Below are 19,526 nucleotides of genomic sequence, written 5' to 3' on the forward strand. Positions count from 1 at the left end.
GATACATATAAAATTACACACAAATACTGATCAATACCCATTGTCTATATGTAAGTAAATAACCCCTTATAAATTCCTCTTCTGAAATAATTATTTTCAACTAGAGTCAACATATAGATATTTAGGGAACAATCAATTCAGCTCTCTTGGGTCCAATTATTGTGTGATTTAGTCATTCCGTTTTCAGATACACATAAAAGAGGTGCACAGAGTGCAAAATATAAAGTGTAGAACAATTTTATGCAATTTTCATTAACAAAGTATCTCCCTTTTCTCATCTTTGTAACCTAAAGAAACATACTGACATGATTCGGTAATCCTATTTTGTTTGAATAGGCTTACTGTACTTTTCCTATGCTGCTTTTATTCTTTTCACAGTTGGTTGCTCTTTACTTGTCTGGATTTCTTCAGCTGTCTGCTTGGCCTGTTAGTCTGACCCAACTCTACATGGTTTGCTGATACAGTTTAGCAGTTTCTCAATTCAGATGTCGATGTACACCATAGCATGGGCAGAATCTATGTCAGATGGGTCAATAAACAAGAACTGAGATATTGAACTTGTTGTTAAGTCCAATTGACAGTTTGTGATTTTGAGGTAAATGGTAAAAATTAGGAATGGAGAGGAACCAAGACCAACAACAAACTTGACACAAAAACAGGTTTTACATCACTGTAAAGCATGGAACCAACATATATTTCCTGTACACTGTTTTGGTGTGATCAAATTTCAATTAGTATAAATATTTGTTTCATTGTAGGATGTTTTCTTGTTTTATGTATACTCCATCATTCCACATATTGCTTTCTCTGCAACAGGCTCTTTCATTAGCTAAGCTTTAAAGGGGTGGTTCACCTTCATGTTCAATTTTAATATGTTATAGACTTATTTCTATCCACTTAGCAATTTGTCTTCATTATTTAATCTTATCGTTTTTGAATAACTGCTCTGTGAGACTATATTTTTATTGTTATTTGTATTACTTAATTCCTAACTGGAGAGCACCTGAACAGAAACCTGAATAACTGCCAAAAGGCAAAAAAATTAAAAATGAAGACAAACTGCACATTATCTCAGAATATCAATGTCTACATCACAGTAAAAGTTAATATAAAGTTGAACGCTACTATTTTAAGAATGCAATTCAATTAATATTACAAATGTATCTGATGAACAAAGAGAATGGTTCATATTATCCATTTAAAGGAAAACTATACCCCCCCAAACAATGTAGGTCTCTAGTAAAAGATACTGAGTAAAACAGCTCATGTGTAAAACCCTGCTTCATGTAAATGAACCATTATCATAATAATATACTTTTTTAGTAGTATGTGCCATTGGGTAATCATTAATAGAAAATTGCCATTTTAAAAAATAAGGGCCGCCCCCTGAGATCGTAAGATTCACTGTGCACACATACAAACCACATGTAAGGTCACATGAGCCAATTAACAGACAGAGTTCTGCCTTTTGCTTCCTCACTTCTTCCTGTTACAGTTAGTGTTGTAGTATTTCTGGTCAGGTGATCTCTGAGGCAGCACAGATAGAGTCATGAAATGGTGGTTCAAGGCAAGAGATGTAAAAGGGCAATATTTATGTATATGTATATTCCAGTTTGGTAAGATTCTTTAATATGTCATTCAATTTGATATAAACTATCTGTTGCTTAAGTATTCATTTTGGGGGTATAGTTTTCCTTTAAGTTTGAAATACTGTACAACAAATGTCTCGTTGAAGCGAAACAGGACAGATTCGCCCATCACTAACAGGCGCCTATCCTCAGCTCAACATCCTCAAAGAAGTTACACATCCAAATATAAAAACCTAAATGGGGGGAATGTAACAAAAGTCGGTAATGGAAAAAATATGCACAAATCATAAAGTTATGCCTTTGTGCAAACAAATTTGCCTTTTGCACAAATTTAATATAACTTTTGCAAACCCGGAAACTGTTTAGCGACCACTTCCGACAGGGTAAGAAGGTTTGTGAATTTTATAGTTTGCGCCAGAGCGCAGTGAATGTAATAAAACTACTTACTGAAAAAGTTATGTTTGCTCCGAAAGATTACGACACCTCCAGGCACTTCTTAAAAGTGGGCAATGTGCAATTATAATTCACAATGCAATAAAAGTTTAAGGAAGAGTATTACACTGTGAAAATTGTTTTGCTTTGCAACTTTTATTACATTCCCCACAAAGTGTTACCAGAATATACACTACAGGGTACCACACACCGGGGTTGAAACTAGGGGTAGGCAGAGTAGACACATGCCTAGGGCGCAAAGCTGGGACTCTCCTACCCCCTAGTCCGGTCCCCGCTGAGGTTGGCGTGTGCAGTCTGTCCCTTTCGCGACACATATTTGTTTCGCCCATGCATGCTCACGGTTTTTCACGCTTGCGGTATTTCACACATGCGCACGCACCTATTGGACGCTTCGGCCGGCCATGCTTCCTAGGGCGCCTGCCCAGGTTGGCCTAGTGCTACCACACACTGTTAGTCCATTTGGCTGTTTTTGAGTAGTGCTTGCTAATAACGTTGCCTGACACTCCTTGATGACATCATCATTAGTTTCTTACATGTTCACCTAAACCTGATGAAGTGGAGGTGTAATCTCTAATCACATGGAAACAAGGTGTATTAGCAATCAATGAGTTACTGTGATTAGACTGGGTCTAATCTACCTTCCAGCAGATGCCTATGTAATGAATATCTATACACTTCCTACCATACTATAACATAGGTTTAATAACTTTCAACTTGTCGCATGATGCAGATGTAAAGATAGTAACTCAATAACAATGGAAATCAATAAGAATTTTTTTTTTCCCTTCTATGTTTTAACTGTTTGGAAACGTATTGGGGTTTAGGTTTGAACGTCTTCAACTTAATATTTTTTAATATTAATATTTTTTTTTTCTGAAACAACTCATCTGCATTGCATTTACCAAAATCAATTCTAAATTGACATAGGATGCCATTGACTGCATCATGATGTAAGTTGTTCTTGTTAAGGCCTTATATTTTGACCCATGCAGGACTATTCCAAAAGCTCAAAAACAGGGAAGATGTTAAAAAAAAAAAAAAAAGACACGTCCATTACATCACCATTTCTATATAAAACCTGCCTAATTGCTAGTTGATGAAGAGGAAGGCAAACAACCCCTATGAAGCCTCTCTAATTTGTTCCCAATGGTATTCTCCTCAGAACTCTGGGTCAACAAAAAACTTCATTCCTCAATCACCTGTTCTTTAATCTTTTTTTTTTCTCCTACATCCTGTATCCATAGACTGAAGATTATTTTTTTTATTCAGACTCAAAAATCTGTGAATTGCAGCCCAATTGCTTTGGAGGATGAAAAGTGTTTTATCATACAGACCACACTGCAGAAACCATGCCTGTCGCAAAGTTTACCACATAGCACTGTATGTTGTGGCCCCTTGCCAATAGCCGTTAATAAAATACATAGTGGGAATGGTAGCCAATGAGCATGTACAGTTATTTACAGTACATACAGCTGGTTGTCTACTAAAGAACACCAAGGCGAAGAAGAAGTTTACAGCAGGAAAAAAAGTTAGGTTGTGAAACATACACCAATATAACATTTATATATGTTAAAATAAATAAAAAAAATAGATCCAGGCATATACGCCAGCATTGGGGAGTGTGTGGCAGTTTGTGAGGTTTGATTCTCATTTAAATATAGGGAAAATACTATGGTTAGTTTTTAGCACTGTAGACCAAAGGTGAAAGCTGTAATGAAGGTAGAGCAATTGGCTTTTATAAGAACGTTAAAACTTTATTAAAGCTTACATTATAGTATAAGTTTCTTTCATAACCTTTATATATTACACAGTTTTTCTTAGAATTTTCTCTTTATGATATTTTGGGCTGAATGGAAATTGACGCAAACACACAAATGAAAGTGAACCCGTCATCACAAGTATAATTTTTATTTACAGTCCATGTCTTGCATGGGGAACAATTTCATTATGGTCACTGTTATAGAAGGTCCTCTGTACCTAGAAGGAAAAAGAAAAAATGTTAAGTGATAAATGTTACTGGATTCAGCATCATAAAGGTACTAAAGGCCCTCAACGTGATATGTGCATCAGAAAGCGTTTACAGTATCATTATTTTTCATACTGTTACTTGATCATCACTTGCACAAAACTCATGCAATTCCACACACCATTCAAAAATGAATATTTAACCTTTGTTATAGTTCTATTCCACTTTATAAATTTGGCTGTAAGAGCAGAAAATCCTGTTCTTTCAAGTTAACCACACCCATTACCTTACCCATGAGGCAATGCAGGAAGTGCAAGCTTGTCTGTACATCCTGTTACACCCAGTAGTAAGTGATCAGCAACATACTATGTATGTCACTGGTCCAAAAATGAATAAGAACATTTCTGCAGCTAAAACTTCAATAAAATATTAACCTATGACGGGTTCACGAAGGTTTACTTGCACAACCACTCTACCAACAACCTCATTCTGTTCTCAACATAAGGATTCACCATCTAGAAAATATTTCAATACAAGCTTGCACTTTAATTAAAATAATCTGAAAAAAGTTTTCCAAAGAAAACCTTCAAAAATTAATGAACAAATGAGCTTCGTTTTCCGAAGTCGCCCAAAGTTTCCTTGTGAGGCACCCGGCATTTGGGGACATTAATCGCCCAAAGAAGAAGCGTTTTGTTACAACTAAACTCCCAGAATCTTCACATGTGTCTCTGCCCATAGAATCAAATTTGACACAAGATCATGTGACGTGCTATTGTGAGCAGTAAAATTTCATTGGCTGGCAGGATCTACCAAGCTGGTTCTGTCAATGCTGAATGGACAGGCTAGAAGACAGAACGGGGAAGCAGTGAGTATTCTATTTGGGGTTGGGGGGATATCATTTAAGTTTTTTGGCAGTAACTGCAGTATTAAATTATCATATTAATTTATTAGAATAATGCATTCATTTTATTCTGTTACATGCTGCGCAGGGGGGGAGGTGGCACTAAGTAATGTGGAAAGAATTACAGATTTAGCACAACTCCAAATGACAGCATGATTATGTTACTGTGCAGATCACACTAAAAGTACTTACCTTGATAGATTAAGCGCTCATTTTTTCAACAGCTGGTGCCTTACTATAATGAATGGAAATGCAAAGCCGCTGCCAAAAAACAGGGTCATCATCCCTAGAAGTCGCCATTTGTTTTCAACGGAGAAGGGCAGGTTCTTAAAGTGAGAGCATAAACAGAATGTCAGTTAGTTGAAACATTAGTTAAGCTGTCATAAAAACCAGAACACATTTTTTCCCTTCCTAATTAGAATGGGATAACCAATCAGCCACGCGGCAAGACAGACAGCTCATAATACAGGACAGTTCTGCCTTTAGACAATTTCTTGCAAAACACACCAAGCATCATATTTTATGTAGCCCCAAAGGCTTTGGACAGTTTAATCGAAAGCCATTTGCAACTAAACGTGTTGATAAAGACTTCATGATAGGTTGAGAACACCAGCCACTGAGTAACTATTCAAATTAGCACTGACCAGCACTGTCCAGTAATAATGCCCAAATAGGTTTAAAGGAATTCTGTCATGATTTTTGTGATGTACTTTTTTTTTCTAAATGACACCGTCTAGACAGCAAATAATTCACTCTAATATACAAAATTTAGATCCTGAACAAACAAGTGCATTTTTTTTAATTTTAATATTGGTGTGTAGGTGCATCTCAGGTCATTTTGCCTGGTCATGTGCTTTCAGAAAGAGCCAACACTTTAGGATGAAACTGCTTTCTGGCAGGCTGTGGTTTCTCCTACTCAGTGTAACTGAATGTGTCTCAGTGGGACCTGGATATTACTATTGAGTGCTATTCTTACCAGGCAGCTGTTTTCTTGTGTTAGGGAGCTGCTATCTGGTTACCTTCCCATTCTTCTGTTAAGCTGCTGTTAAGGTGATTTCACTCCAACTTGCGGTACAGCAGTAAAGAGTGATTGAAGTTTAACAGAGCACGAGTCACATGACTGGGGGCAGCTGGAAAACTGACAATATGTCTAGCCCCATGTCAGATTTCAAAATTGAATATAAAAAAAATCTGTTTGCCCTTTTGAGAAATGGATTTCAGTACAGAATTCTGCTGGAGCAGCACTATTAACTGATGCGTTTTTGAAAAAAAAAAAAAAAATCTTTTGCCATGACAGTATCCCTTTAAATGTTAAGGTAATTTGTGTGCTGGTCACCGATTTGCATCTTAGATCCCCTTTTGTTTTGTAGCCAGGCCCATGGGCCGGATGAGATAGCACCAACAACTCGTTACTTCATTCATTTTAAAGAAACGTGTAAAATCTAAAGAGATTTAACAGTTTGAGGAAATAAAAAAAAATAAAAAAAATAAAGAGCTATACATTGCAAGATCTGTGACAAAAAGTTGTCAGCCGCTTTCCATTACACATCATTTACCAACAATATCTCTGCCTTTTTGTTTTTGACTCCAGGGTCAATGTAGAAGTCCTAAACCGATTAAGGGCAGAGACAAACGGTCAGATTTGTGGAGATTAATCGCCGAACGACAAATCTCTTCTTCGGGGCGACTAATCTTACCAAACGTTTTTTTTTTTTTTTTTAAATGGCCCTATAGTATTTGAAATGCAGCTGCAATTTAACTCAGTAGTTTTTTTTTCTTCTTCTTTGGTTCTGACTCTAGAAACATTGTGGCTGAAGCCGTTTCTCCTGTTAGGGCAGAGACACACAGTCAGATTTGGGGAGATTAGTTGCCCGGCGACAAATTTCCTCTTCTTCGGGGCAACAATCGCCCCTAACTGCCTTCCCACCTGCTAGAATGTAAATCACCAGCGGGATGGCACTTGGAACGTTACCCCCCCCCCCGAAGTTTCAATGAAACGACTTTGTAAAATAAAGAGCCCAGGGTGCCACTAGAATGTAAATCATCAGCGGGGTGGCACTTGGAACGTTTCCCCCCCCCCGAAGTTTCAATGAGACGACTTTGTAAAATAAAGCGCTCCGGGTGCCACTAGAATGTAAATCGCCGGCGGGGTGGCACTTAGAGCGCTTTATTTTCCTTAGTCGCCTCATATGGAAACTTCAGAAAACAAAGATCTAGGAGTGCCACCCCGCCGGTGATTTACATTCTAGCAGTTAGGGGAGATTTGTCGCCACAAAGAAGAGGAAATTTGTAGCCAGGCAACTAATCTCCCCGAATCTGAAGGGTGTCTCTGCCACATTGTTTCAAGAGTCAGAACCAAAGAAGAAAAAAACAAAAAAACACAACTACTGAGTTCAATAGCAGCTGCATTTCAAGTAATATAAAGCCACATATACTGAAAACTTACTAAAATTAAATGTAACTTCATTATAAATAACCAGTTTTGGTGTGAGGGAGTCTCTAAAGTCCCGTATGTGTAACAGGCCCAAGGTCACTCCCCATCAAGCAAGTGGCACATCAGTAAGCGTTTACACTATCACTGGATTTCTCATAGTCACGTGTTCTCATCATCTGTGCCAACAGAAAACTAAACAAAAGTACCATTTTAAAACGTTGTATCGGTTAAATGCAGGATTTTCTTTCCTATTAACCCTGCCCTATCCAGCAATGACTGCAATAGAGAATCAACTTTACCTTGCCAGGACCCTCCTCGTAGTGGGACCTGCGAATAGCAGAGGTAGCAAACCTACGCACAGCCTGACCGAACATGATGGCGGCGAAGGAGACACTGAAGGCTACAGAATCTTTCTGAACGCACTACGCTTCCTGTAGGAAAAGGCGTGACCATAACCACAGCACTTCCGGTTCAGGCGTTGCACCTCGGGATATGTAGTCCTGACTCCTTTATAAGCTCCTTGAATAACACGCACTGCGTATGTAAAACTACATGTTCCCAGCAGCTAGTTTGCTGCCGGGACCTTTGCGTCAGTACGTCAGTACGTCAGAGGCATAATAGAGAGAGTGTAGCGAAGGTCAGGTAGTTGGGGGAAGGTGACTCGTAGAAAGCGGGAGAGGGTATTTGCGGAAATAAACGACGTGAAACTGGCTAGAGTATTAGAAATACTATAGGTATAAATGATATAGAGTAAAATGTCGTTGTTAGGTGAAATACCTTGACAAGAAATCAGAAAGCTGCGGAAAGAGTGGGGTGCGAACGTTTTGCACGTGTTTCACAATGATGTGTATAGTTTATTCTTTGCCAGCGATAGCCTTGATTATGCGGGGCCTTTGTGTTAATAATAATGATATCACAGACGGTTAAAGGGTGGAAATCCTACTTGGGGCTGAAATATATCATAAATGGCGACTAAAATGATGCGACATATTCTGATAGATGGGAAAGTTCAAGTGCAATTAAAGAAACGTATGAAATATCTCCCTGTCTCACTAAATGTAAAGAATGAGGACAAAACTACAGGCAACTATGGCTTCTTGCTGTTAACACTACTGTAATTTATATAAATAAGCTGCTGTGTATCAATGGGGGGCAGCCATTCTAAGGAGAAAAGGCTCAGGTTACACAGCCAGTGTTGTCACCTTTTCTGAAAAAAAAATAAATACCGGCCTTCCTATATTTTTAACTTTTCTTTATTAATAACATTGGGATCAACCATCATTTTTACCGGCCAGGCCTGTAAAATACCAGCCAGATGGCAATCCTATACACATTCGATGGAAGATAAGCTCTGTAGAAAATAATGTTATGTTATCCACTATTTATCCTGTGCCATATAGACTTTATTCAATTTCCGCCATTGCTACTCAGCAGTTTGTTTATATGAACTATAGTCGTGTTTCTGAAACAAAAAGAAAAGTTTTACCAGTGCAGGGCAAAAGTATATGATATTTTCATTACTTTAAAACACTTGAATTTTTTGGTGTTACTGTGCCTTTAAGTGATAACCGAAAAAAATGTCAACAACAGCGAAGAGCCGTATAGTTAAGATAAAATCCCTGTCGAATGCTTCCCCAATTTAATTTAGTTTTCCTCTGCTACGTTTATAAATGGGTGCAAGAGGGACTGCCGTCCTGCAAGTTCAGCTTCAGAGTTGGTTTCTGAATCCAAATTATAACACGGGTTGAGAGTGTCAGGCCCAGCTGGGGGTGTTATACAGATCTAATAGGATTCACATTTGCTATAGTACACAGCACAAGATACCACAGGAGTGATTTGCCATGCGTTTGCTTGGATATGATGTGCTTTTATGGACACTTTTAAGGGGGCAGATAAAATCTGCCGACAGACCGAGTCAGCAGTTTATTGGCCTTATTGGATCTCCCGGTGTATGGCCACCTGTAGTGTGAGCTGAATGAAAATTTAGCTTTGGAGCTAAAATATTTTGTAACTGTGCCAATTGAGCAAGGCACTTCTTATTGTTAAGCAATGTCTTTCAGTTTATTGCTAAATAAAAGAATTTGAAAAAACACCTTCCCGGGATTTTCCCCTCCATTCATTTTATCCTTTCTGCTCCACCTGTTTATTTACCTTTAATATTCCAAATCTACAATCTCCTAGTGGTTTTTGTTATTAATGTGTATTTTAAGAGCTCCAACATAGTCTGCAGCATTATACAGGTATGGAACATTTTATTCAGACTTTAGGTCTACTAGAAAATCACGTAAACATAAAACAAACCCAATAGGCTGGTTCTGGTTCTAATAGGGATTAATTATTTGTTAGTTTGGATCTAGTACAAGGTACTGTTATTACAGAAAAAAGGAAATAATAATAATAATAACAACTTGAATTATTTGGATGTTTTCCAGATAACAGATCCCATACCTGTACAAAAAATGGGTTTATAAAAAGAACATACATTTTTACATACATAGTAACCAGTAACCGATACAAAAGGCGAAGAGGGCCCTGCCCAAAGGGGCTCAGAATTCGAAGAAGCTAGTGACAGAAGCCAAGTAAATGGAATTTTTATATTTGAAGGTACAAATTGAGAAATTAAAAAAAATTATAATTAGTATACATTCCTATGAAAGATGAATATTTCAGTCTTCCAATTCATTGCATTTTGGGCAGATAGATTTACATCAAGCATCATGTTTTCTATGGTTATATCATTTAAAAAGTTAAATATAACTTGTAGGGGTGATTTATCAAAGGTCACATTTTAATTGTTGCCATGATTCAAATTTTTTTGCTGAAAAATTTACAAATTCAAATTATAGTTTCAAAAACTCAAATGACTCGAATTTATTGAGCAAAAAAAAATCTCTAAAAAAATCTAAAAGCTGGCAAGGCCTTTTAGATGTTGAGAGTTGTCCTAGACAAAATTCAAGCCATATTTTAATTCGAGATTTTCATATTTTCGAGTTTGTAAACTTACAAATTCGAATTTTTAAAGCCTATAAACTTGAAAATTTGAGGTATTTGAGTTTTAAAGCCTTTAAATGTTTCTTACTATTGTATTCAATCAAGTGTTTTACATTTTGATTTTTTAATAAATAAGCAAACATCCAAGATTTTTTAAATTGTGAGTTTACTCAAAGTAGAAAAAAAATCACAAATTCGATTTTTTTTTATTTTTTTTTTTTATAATTAAGCCCATTAAAGGTTTCAACAGTATTTGGAGCCACTGTCATGCAGTAGCTGACTGGGTTTTTCAGTAACTTTTTACAAGGTGAAATAAAAAACATTATAAGCTTCAAATCAATGTTCCCAAGATAAATTATCATGGGATAATCTTATACAAAGATGTGTGCAGAGTGTTAAATATTAAAATACCTTGCTATAGCAAATCTACCCATATAGAGAAATAAATAAAAACATCCATGATCATGGAACAGTATAAAAAATAGCAACAATTGTAAACTTCTTAATATCATACTGCGCTATCCCAAAGCTCTAGAGGGCTATCTATTTCTATTCCAGTGTATCAATATCAGTCTAAAAGGATATTATATTCCAACAACTGGAAATCACTTGAAGTTCGCCCAATTCAAGTTACAGGAAACGAGCTAAAGAATACATTTCATTAAGCCCTTTAGGGGCCACTGTTTCCAGGATCCGCATCCATTTGACTTCTCGCTGTAATAGAAGTTTAGATCTGGTCAATAAGAATTGCTCGTAGTGTAGGCAATGGATGTTTCTGTCCCAGAAAGTGTCTAGCCAGAGGGGTGTCCGCCCTACCGGTAGCTAAAGCTGTACATATAACAGAACGATGGTTATTCATTCGTATCCGCAATGTCGTGGTGCACTTACCTACATAGTAGAGGCCACAGTAAACGACAAATTCTGAGGTGCAGCTAAACCTATGTCCGATTCGAAATCGTTTACCACTATGTGGGTGAGAGGTTTCACCAGTAAGTAGACACCCACAAGTTTTACACCCTGAGCATCTATAACATCCATTCTTACTACTCCTCAGCCAAGTACCAACATTCGGGTTCCTCATATCAGTTCTCATAAGTAAATCCCTCAATGACCGACCTCTTCGATGTGCACATATAGGGGGTCGCATATGTGCAAAGGGTAAATTAGTATCCATCTGTAAGATAGACCAATGTCTCTTCAAAATCGTATTGATCTTTCGACTCGCAGGTGTATAATCCGAGACAAACACCATTTTCTCATTATCAGACCTTATAGCCTTCCCTGACTGTTCATCAGCGACTACCACTCTCTGTGCCCAATCAAGCTCACCGTTGAGGAAAGCTGCTTTATACCCTCTCTCCAAGAAATGATCCCACATCTCAAGCGCTTGCTGTCTAGCCGTATCTACATTGGAATTCAATCTAAACACCCTCAAAAATTGTGTGTAGGGTATAGAGTTTAAGGTAGAAGGGGGATGGTAACTATGAGCATGTAAGATCGTATTTCGATCCGTACTTTTACGAAATAGCGTAGTGCCAACTCCCCTCTCAGTGCGAAATATCCTTACATCCAAGAAGTTAACCTCATCCCTATCACAAGGCAGCGTGAATTTAACAGGGGTAGGCAGAGCATTCAACTCAGTTACAAACGCCTGAATTCCAACGTGGTCCCCTCGCCAAATCATCAAAATATCATCGATATATCTACAATACAATATAAGCTGTTCAGAATATTTAGAGTAGATATATGTCTTCAAATTGATCCATATACAAATTGGCATACGAGGGGGCCACGTTGGAACCCATTGCTGTCCCGTTTTCTGCAGGAAATAGGTTTGCTCAAATAGAAAATAGTTACATGTTAACAGCATCTCCAATAGTGTACACAAGAATTCGGCAGGCGGGTCTCCCTTGTGAAATTTACACAATGAGTGATTAGTATAGTATATAGGCTACATACATCAAGTGTAGCAAACACAGTGTCATCAGGTAAAGGTCCTATACGACATAAAATGTCCAATAGTGATGGGGTGTCAGCAATATAGGATGGCATCTTGGCGCATAGAGGTTGTAAAAAGCTATCCAAGAATATAGCCACATTAGAGAACAATGATCCTCTCGCCGAAATTATCGGACGACCAGGTGGGACAGTTGGACTCTTGTGCACCTTAGGAAGTGTGTATATAATTGGCCGTTTAGGATAATCAACCGTAAGGAATTGGAAACACTTCTCACTGATCCAACCCGAGTTGAGTGCCAAAGTTAACAGGGAATCAAGTTGTAATTTAAAACGTTCAGTTGGATCACTAGAAAGTCTTTCATACACCCCAACCTCTGAGAGTTGTGACAGAAGTTCCTGTCTATAAAATGATCGATCTAAAAGCACTATAGCTCCACCCTTGTCAGCGGGGCGTATGATTAATTCACTATCACCCTGTAGGGATTTAATTGCTTCTCTCTCAATTAGTGATAGATTAGAGAAATAATTACTCAAAGCATTCATTTTGTACAATTCCACAATATGTTTTAATGGACACCGCAGTATTCAATGGGTCAAATGTACTAACCGGACGAAAAGTCTCACTCTCCGTGTTCACACTATCCTTAAAGTGATCCTTCAATTTTAATTTCCGTTGGAATCCACCTCTAAATTAAATGCATCATTTTTATTGACTGGCACAAAAGAGAGACCACGTGAGAGTAGAGACACCTCGCCCTGCGAAAGCACATGCCCACTCAGATTAAAAATCACTGTGTCGGTTTCCTTGGTGGTCTGCCTCTTCGGGCCCCCGCCACCCCGCCTGGCATGTTTCCTTTTCCTACCCCTAAAAAACGATCCTGTGTCTGACTTCCAAGTGGAGTAGAATCCTGAATGACACATTGTGTAGCTATCTGAGGGGACTCCCTGTCAGAGGAGGGAGAATCACCAGAACTAGCAACAGTAGAAAACTTTCTTGGCTGTCTGAATCTGCGTCTATCTCTTCCCTCTGCAGTTGACCTGCCAATTAACCACCTATACACCCTACGACCCTTATAGTCTTGATCTACCTTGATAACCTTAGCTTGTTTTAATGTAATCAATTCTTGTCTATACTGTTGTACACTTTTATCCAATTTCTGTAACCAATTATTAGATTGATCAGATTTCAAAATTGACAACGATTGTTCTTCGAGTTCACTGATCTCAGTTCTAATCTTTTCCAATTCCTTTCCAGATTCCTCTATCACAATCAGCACAAGATCAAGGGAACATTTGTTTAACATGCCACACCAGCGGCTGCAGAATTCTGCACTCGAACGCCCTATCGTAGGGGTGTTCCGCACTCTAAAGCCCCTAGGGATCTTATGCTGCCTGTAATAGTCAGAAAGGTAGGAGCCATACAACAAAAAATCAGTTTCCCTTTTTTTTTAGGGTGTTCAGTTGGTTAAACACATCTCTGGGCAATTTACCAGCTTGGAGTACAGCAGCTGAATCAGAAAATAAAATGCTTGTAGCATCATCCTGGGTGAATGCAAATTCACTTGTTACATCAACCTGAAAGTTTATAACATGCTCAGCCATTAGTAATGATGTAGTAAAAAATCTAGTAAGTATGGCGTTAGTTCATATAACACTGTTCACAGCCCCATCGCGAGAAGTCCACCTGTATAGACTATTTTTCAAAAGATAGAAAAAGCAATTTATACATATGGGAGTCACAATTAAATCCTAAAAGAGAATGGTGTTAATAGCCACTTCATGTGCTCAACCCTCCAATGTAAATCAAAGTTAGTCTTGTGGACTGCATTAACCAGAGTCCAAATGGTTAATAGACTCTTCTTAGATTGTCAATAAAATTAGTAGAAGAATAGTATTCAAATGAGGAATGTAGGTTGAAACACACAGAAGCCCATAAAATGGAGCGCCCACCCTTCTATGGAAGCAGCTGGTCAGCCTCAGAACATTTTATCAATAGGGTATAGAGTTTAACAAACCCTAATAGTGGCGATCAGTTCCACTCGCCACCAGGGTAACAGTGCACTGTGTCCCAGAAGGGAAGACATCCATCCCCAGCAGTGTAGTAGAGATGGTCAAACAGCTGTAGATCCTCTCAACAGCGTGGCATATGTGCCGTGTAACAGACAGGCTGAGTCACTCAAACACGGATCTTCTCCGCAACAGTGCCTCACTTAAGATCTGTGCCTTGTTATCCCAGTCGTCACGCCATACAGAATGCGCACCATCCAGGGTCATCAGACCGTGCCAGTACTTCCCCGTGGTCAGATGACAGTAGTCAGGGGGTGTGCCAGGATCAGCGCCTATGGCAAATGCTAATGACAAACATAAGCATACAATGAGCCAATAATCACTGTGGTTTCCTCTGTTCCCCGTCCATGTAATTCACATGTTCCTGTCCACCTTGCAGTTGTATGTAGATCATATGAGGAAATAAATCAGTCTATTCAAAATATCTGGGGTGCACAATCAGCAGCCATTATTAGGCTGTCTATACAATCAGGATGGAGCGGCACTCACCATTCAAAAATATTCTCGCCGGGTGCTGACCAATAAATCAAGTTCAAAGAAAGCACTCACGGCATTGATCATCAGATAAATTTCAAAGTGTATTTATTTCTTGTGTGATACCTTGGTAATGAGAAACCTTTTTATAGACTATCAATTAGGACAGCTGATAATTTGCATTGATAAGGTACAGGATTGCTTGCTAAATACTGGCAGGTTCCTTGGCTCTCCTTTGCTTTTTGCACCTCCTTTTCTTCATTTGTTCAATTATTATTTCCTGTGTCATTCAACTTTATTACACAACATAATAAGTTCTTTGTATGTGCGGATTACTTGGATTGTTACTGACTTCTGGTGTAAATTTTATATCAATAGTCCCAGTAGAAATATATTTACTGAGAAAACATTGACGTGTTTAATACTTACTTTTAACTGCTGTATACTCAGTATAAAATTATGGAATGGTCCTACATGTAAAAGGCCTGTAATGCTATACACAGCCTATAATTACAAAGAGGCTCTAAATGTTCTTTATAAAACTTAAGACAGTGTTCAATACCAAACAACGAGTATGATGTACAGAGTATTAACATATAGTACCAGGTTGACAAAGTAGGATAATGCAGTCAAACCTCGATATTACACTTCCCAGGTGACTTTAAAAGAAAAGTTGTAAACCGTAAAAAGGGGGGTGCATAAAATTAGTTTTTTTTTTCCGGTAAAAAAGTGTAAACTATAAAAGAAAACCATACAGTGGGGACTATACAGTGTCCTCCATTATGTTTCGGCAGAGACACACTGTGATTTACCCCTCTGCATCTTTTATATGCTGAAGAGGAAACAAAACCCTGGAACAAGCAGGAGTTGAATGTGCTGCAGTAGAGGCTTGGCAGAGCATCCCCAAAGACAATTCTTAGCACCTGGCGATGTCTATAAATCACAGACAATCATTGCATGCAAGGGGTATTGGTTTTACAAATAACTTTTAACAGCAATGTAAAATTTCAATACATGTTGCTTAGAATTGTGTTTTCTTCTAGGAGGCAATTTTTTATTTTGGAGTTGACTTACCGTTTAATTTACACTGATGCAAACTTTTATACAGGCCAAGGGCTTCTTTTGAAGGAACAAGGAGAAAAACATTATATTTTTACATATAAAAATGCATTTTATAATTTTACAGAATGATCGGTACCTGGGGTTTTCCAAATAATCGGTCTTTCCGTAATTCGGATCTTCATACCTTAAGTCTACTAGAAAGTCATGTCATCAAATAAACCCAATAGGCTAATATTACTTGCAATACAGATTAATTATATCTTCATTTGGATCAAGTACAAGTAAGTCTTTTATTATTACACAGAAAAGGAAATCATTAAAAATGATCTTGCATAAGGCGTCATTTACACAGTAATATAGTGTGTAGTGATGGGCGAATTTATTCGCCAGGCGCGAATTCGCGACGAATTTGCGCGTTTCGCCGCCAGCGAATAAATTCGCGGCATAAATTCGCCGGCGTCAAAATTTTTTTCGAAAAAAACGGATGCCGGCGCCAAAAACAGCCGCCGGCGTCGAAAAAACGGGCGCCGGCGCCGTTTCGCGAATTTTTCGCCGTTTCGCGAACCTTCTCAGCAAGATTTTGAGATGGATCCTGAAAAAAATCCACTTAGGTCCAAGGCAGAAGAAAAAAAGATATATGTAAGGAAATCAAGACAATAACCAGAGAAACATGGAAAGTAAAAGACTTTTTTAGACTCTGTTAACGCCAAGATAACCAGTTCAGATATAATTCTAATTAAAGTGTGTGGGAAATAAAACGTAAATTTTAATCTAGGTTTGTTAAAAACACACACACCCCCACATAGACAACACCAGAACAGACTCCATTATAATATATAGAGGTCCGAGACCGTGTCCCTAAAAAAACACACATTTAAAAACCAGGCATAAGATGGATCAGTGGGCTATTCGTGTGTCAGAGTTGTCATTACACCCTGACCATCATAATCTTAGAATATCAACCATGCTTAAGTAGCCATTCCAGAACCCTCCCTTCCAGCCATTCCCCAGACCAAGTAGGAGGGCTTAAAACATGGGCTTTCTTTCTCTCCGACTAACTCTTTTGTATTATTTGATTTGATAAAAGATTTGCACCTCTTTGGGAGAAAACTTTCACTTCACAAACATTTTTGTAAAGACAGTAAAGGTGAACATTGGAATGCAGAGGAACAACAAGCACTTCTTGATCTATCACAATGGTAGATATATACAAGGTGGAGAGTATCGCCAGTCCTGTAACTGTCTCACTGGCGCTCCGTCCTGGCACCAAAATTTAGAAATGCAACTTCACCAAAGTTGAGAACAGACAGGACGCTGAAGCAGAATTACTGCTGATATGCTCTTTTATTTTCCACACAACATGTTTCGGACAGCATATGTCCTTTTTTACTTGAAAAAGGACATATGCTGTCCGAAACATGTTGTGTGGAAAATAAAAGAGCATATCAGCAGTAATTCTGCTTCAGCGTCCTGTCTGTTCTCAACTTTGGTGAAGAAGCACTTCTTGATCTGTACCACCTATTGGAGGACAATGAGGCGTATAGAACTGAAGTCACTGGTCCATTCACAAAATTAAGACCTAAGAGAACTTATACACCTCCTGGTTCAGGTGGGGCAAAAATAGATACTTTCATTGAATGCTGTACTCAGGATTTTAAAAAGCTACTTTTCAAAGCACAGAATAATGGTTGTTGTTCTAATAACGTGCCCTTTAAAATAAGACTGGATTATGGAGTTAGAGAAGTACAATAGTATAATAATAAAGCCCATCGATAAGGGCGGCAATATTGTAATCCAGGACAGAGACAAATATGTTCAGGAGTGCTTACGTTTGCTAAAAGATAAAATTTTTTACACACCATTAAGTACTGACCCCACAAAGATCTTTCAAACTGAATTATTGTCAATTTTAAAAAAAGGGAAAGCGTCTAACCTCATTAACAAGGAGGAACTAAACTACATGACGGTGAAATCACCCACTATACCCATATTTTACACAATCCCTAAGATACACAAAAATGGGGCATCTCCACCTGGACGCCCAATTGTATCAGGTATAGGGAGCCTTACCGAACCAGCGAGTAATTACATTGATAAAATATTAAAACCTTTTGTACATAGTCTCCCATCCTTTATACTAGATACTATGGACACTTTAAGACATCTGGAGGGGGTTTCATTGAGGGAAGATCAGTTCCTAGCCAGTTTGGATGTAGAGTCGCTCTACACGAGCATACTACATGAGATAGGACTTAAGGCAGTCCATGACACTTTATAACAAAGGGGACAACAGTTCAAAAAGCATAATGCTTTTGTGTTAGAGTTTCTGGAGTTTATATTGAAACATAACTTCTTTGCATTCAATGGCCGCTATTATCATCAGGTACGGGGGACAGCAATGGGAAGTACCTGCGCCCCCACATACGCGAATATCTATTTGGGATGGTGGGAACACAACTATGTATTTAATGATGCTTTAGTGGAATTCACAGATAACATCGCTCTGTGGTTACGCTATATTGACGATGTAGTGTTGATATGGTCTGGTACCTCAGAAAATTTTTATAGATTTGTTGAAAAACTCAACAGCAATAACATTTACCTAAAGGTCATGGCAGATATCAATAGGGATGTAATCAATTTCCTCGATATTCAGATATATAGAGATATCAACAATGACGTTCAAACCACAGTATTTAGAAAGGATACGGCAACCAACAACCTTCTACATGCTAAGAGGCAGCATCCATCAAGTTTAATACAAGGTATACTACCAACAGGTCAATACTTAAGGATAAAAAGGATCTGTAGCACACAGATGGAATTTAAAAAAGAGGCTGACAAGCTGTATCTAAGATTTAAGCAGAGTGGATACAGCCATAATTCCCTCAAGACGGCGTATAAGACAGCCCTGGAGGTAGATAGAAATCAGCTTTTGTTCCCTAAGAAACCAAAAGAGACTAATGAGCCCGAAAATACTAAGAAAACAATAAGATTTATAGGAGACTATTGCTTTGAGCATAAGGAGATCCGTCAGATACTAACCAATCATTGGCAGATTCTTGAGCAGGATAAAGATTTGTCCAATGTATTAGGAACCAAACCTACAATCACGTTTAGACATAGTAAAAATCTACGTGACCAGCTGGTACTTAGTCATCTGAGTAAGAATGTGATACCGCCATGGCTGGAGAATAGAATGAAAGGCTGTCATAAGTGTGGCAGTTGTTTGGCCTGTCCATTCATTGAAAAAGCATCAGTATGCCTTGGTAGAGGGGATAAACCTATATACACTTTAAAACATTTTATGAATTGTAAAACATCAGGAGTTATATATGTGATGAACTGTAAATGTGGTAAATGTTATGTTGGAAAAACGAAGCGAGAATTCAGGAGAAGAATTCTAGAACATGTGGGAGATGTCAAACATAGGAGAAATACGTCAGTGGCAAGACACATTAATGAAATCCGTAATGGCAGCATTAAAATGCTAACATTTACAGCAGTTGATCATATTGAACCCACCATGCGAGTTGGGGACATAGATAGAAAATTGTTGCAGCGAGAAGCTCAATGGATATACTGGTTGAATACTAGGGTTCCGAATGGCCTGAATGAAGGATTCACCTT

General features: G+C 38.2%; 1 protein-coding gene and 2 non-coding genes across 3 annotated transcripts; all 3 read right to left on the reverse strand.

Annotated features, from left to right (window-relative positions):
* Positions 1-3,937: 3,937 nt before the first annotated feature.
* On the reverse strand, positions 3,938-7,738 carry cox7c.S (cytochrome c oxidase subunit VIIc S homeolog). The gene is given in 3 exon segments (NM_001171760.1): positions 3,938-4,019; positions 5,102-5,235; positions 7,643-7,738. Coding segments are annotated over 2 exon segments (192 nt in total). The 5' UTR covers positions 7,718-7,738; the 3' UTR covers positions 3,938-4,019; positions 5,102-5,118.
* Positions 4,105-4,166, reverse strand: LOC121399581. The gene has a single exon (XR_005965153.1). It is a non-coding gene; the product is annotated as a small nucleolar RNA Z39 (small nucleolar RNA).
* Positions 7,462-7,525, reverse strand: LOC121399582. Its single transcript, XR_005965154.1, has one exon. It is a non-coding gene; the product is annotated as a small nucleolar RNA Z39 (small nucleolar RNA).
* Positions 7,739-19,526: the final 11,788 nt, after the last annotated feature.

The sequence above is a fragment of the Xenopus laevis genome, chromosome 1S, assembly GCF_017654675.1.
Source record: "Xenopus laevis strain J_2021 chromosome 1S, Xenopus_laevis_v10.1, whole genome shotgun sequence".
In the NCBI taxonomy this organism is placed as follows: Eukaryota; Metazoa; Chordata; class Amphibia; order Anura; family Pipidae; genus Xenopus; species Xenopus laevis.